At 33.1% G+C, this 2,387-nt stretch overlaps 1 protein-coding gene across 1 annotated transcript; it reads left to right on the top strand.

The window, feature by feature from the left end:
• Nucleotides 1-955: 955 nt before the first annotated feature.
• Nucleotides 956-1,894, top strand: Or5w14 (olfactory receptor family 5 subfamily W member 14). Its single transcript, NM_001000663.1, is given in 1 exon segment — nt 956-1,894. A coding segment is annotated over 1 exon segment (939 nt).
• Nucleotides 1,895-2,387: the final 493 nt, after the last annotated feature.

Below are 2,387 nucleotides of genomic sequence, written 5' to 3' on the forward strand. Positions count from 1 at the left end.
ATGGGCACAAGTAATTTCTTGTGATTTCATTTAAAAGGTAATAAAACTTCAACCTTACGGATAGCAATATAAAACAACTTACATCGATATAATATCAACCACATTATTTTGGGTTTATAAACCAAAATCTCCGTTTTCCTTTCCATGCAACCAGAAAGAAAGTCAAATACACCTTATGATTCAAACATACAACTTTCCATGTTAAGACAGGAAACTGTTAATGAACCAGGATTTTTTTTTTCTGTTCCCATTTGCAGAGAAATAGAAAGCCAATTTGTAATAGAAAAAAAGTGGTGCTTGCAGTCTCTTGAGCCCAATTCTTTTTTTCAGTTCATTTTTTTTGTTTTCTGAAGATAGTTTAGGTTAATATGAATAAACAGTAGTTAATAAGTTATACACCATTAAACGGTGGTCCAATTTTTAAATAAATCAGTTTTCATTTTTGTCAAATGTTATGAACTCCAATCAATGCCAGAATAATTTCTGTTTTTTTATCTGATAAGTTACATATGTTTCATAATTAATTTAAAATTATAATATAGCAAGTAAAGTTAATGTTCTTAAGTCTGATAACTCTGATTTTGTTGACTATGAGAGAATGTCAGTATGGATTGTCAGTTAATTTGCTATATTTTTTCTATAATACTGAATCTGAATAAATTTCTATTTCATTCAAATATTTTACTAATACTGAGAGGTAGTGACTGAAATTAAAGAGATAATCACATATATTGTACATAAGTCGATGTAGATCAAATTTCTACCATAGAATTTTTTCCTAAGTGGATAGAATGCCCTTGTCTGGGTTGCTTCCTCATTATAATTCATGTATTTAATAAACTACAATATTGGTATCATGCTTTGCTTTATGTTTCACCATCGAGACAAAAGACAGCCTATCCTAAAACAACATTGATAATCTCTCTAAACTCATTTAGACCAAGAAAAAAGAAAAATGGATAAAGAGAACTGTTCTTCATTGCCAGAATTCTTTCTCCTGGGAATTACTAGTAACTATGACATGAAAATAGTTTTATTCATGGTGTTTCTACTTGTTTATCTCTCTATTCTGCTGGAAAACGTGGGAATGATCACATTGATCAGAATGGATTCTCAACTTCACACACCAATGTACTTCTTCCTCAGCCACCTCTCTTTCTCTGATCTCTGCTATTCCACTGCAGTTGGACCCAGGATGCTGGTAGACCTGGTAGCCAAGAAACATTCAATTCCCTTTATTGGCTGTTTTTTGCAGCTCTTGTTTGTCTGTGTCTTTATAGATGTTGAATGCATGCTGCTGGCAGTGATGGCTTTTGATAGATACAAGGCCATCAGCAACCCACTTTTGTATGCTGTGGACATGTCCACCAAGGTGTGCTACCAGTTTTTAACTTTAATTTACATGGCAAGTGCTGCAGATGGTTTGATACATACAACATTGGCATTTAGTTTATGTTTTTGTGGCTCTACTGAGATCAATCATTTTTTCTGTGATTTACCACCACTATACCTCCTTTCCTGTTCTGACACACAAACAAATGAGCTGGTTGTATTTACTCTTTTTGGTTTCATTGAACTGAGCACCATCCTGAGTGTCTTGGTCTCTTATTGTTACATCATCTCATCAGTCTTAAAGATCAGTTCTTCTGGGGGACGCTTCAAAGCTTTCTCTACCTGTGCTTCTCACCTTACTGCAGTTGGGATTTTACAGGGGACCACACTCTTCATGTATTTCAGACCAAGTTCTGCCTACTTTCTAGACCAAGACAAAATGACATCAGTTTTTTACCTCCTCATTATCCCGATGATGAACCCTCTTATTTACAGTCTACGGAATAAGGATGTGAAAGAAGCTCTGATTAGACTCAGAGGTAGTTTTAATATAAATGTTTAGTTACTAATGGTTATATAGTATGTAGTACAAAAGAGTCACTAGTGTCACACTGACTGTTTACTAAATTAAATATATAAACTAAAATGTACAAATAAGAGACCATTTTAGACATCTTATATATCAAATTATCTTCTCATTGTAATTAGTAATGGTATCACAGTAGAACAAAATAAGGAATTACTATAAAATATAATTCATGGGTTTCACAATACTTTCTGAAGTATTTATTAATCTTTGTAAGTGGTGACTTATATGTATGGCTGCTGTTAGTTTCTGTTTTATGTAAAGGTCAAAAATCTAAACAGTAAAGTAGCTCTTACCTTCTTTCTGTTGACTTTCCACAGTGACCTCTGTAGAAGTACATTTAGTAGTAAAGATATATCCCTTGTAACTAGACTATATAATTCTGTGTTTTGATTAGTTTTGATTTTTCTGTAATGTTACCTATCTGTTGTAGAGATTGTAAGAGCCAGGGTATCCACAGTTTGCTTTG

The sequence above is a fragment of the Rattus norvegicus genome, chromosome 3, assembly GCF_021556685.1.
Source record: "Rattus norvegicus strain SHRSP/BbbUtx chromosome 3, alternate assembly SHRSP_T2T, whole genome shotgun sequence".
Taxonomy (NCBI): Eukaryota; Metazoa; Chordata; class Mammalia; order Rodentia; family Muridae; genus Rattus; species Rattus norvegicus.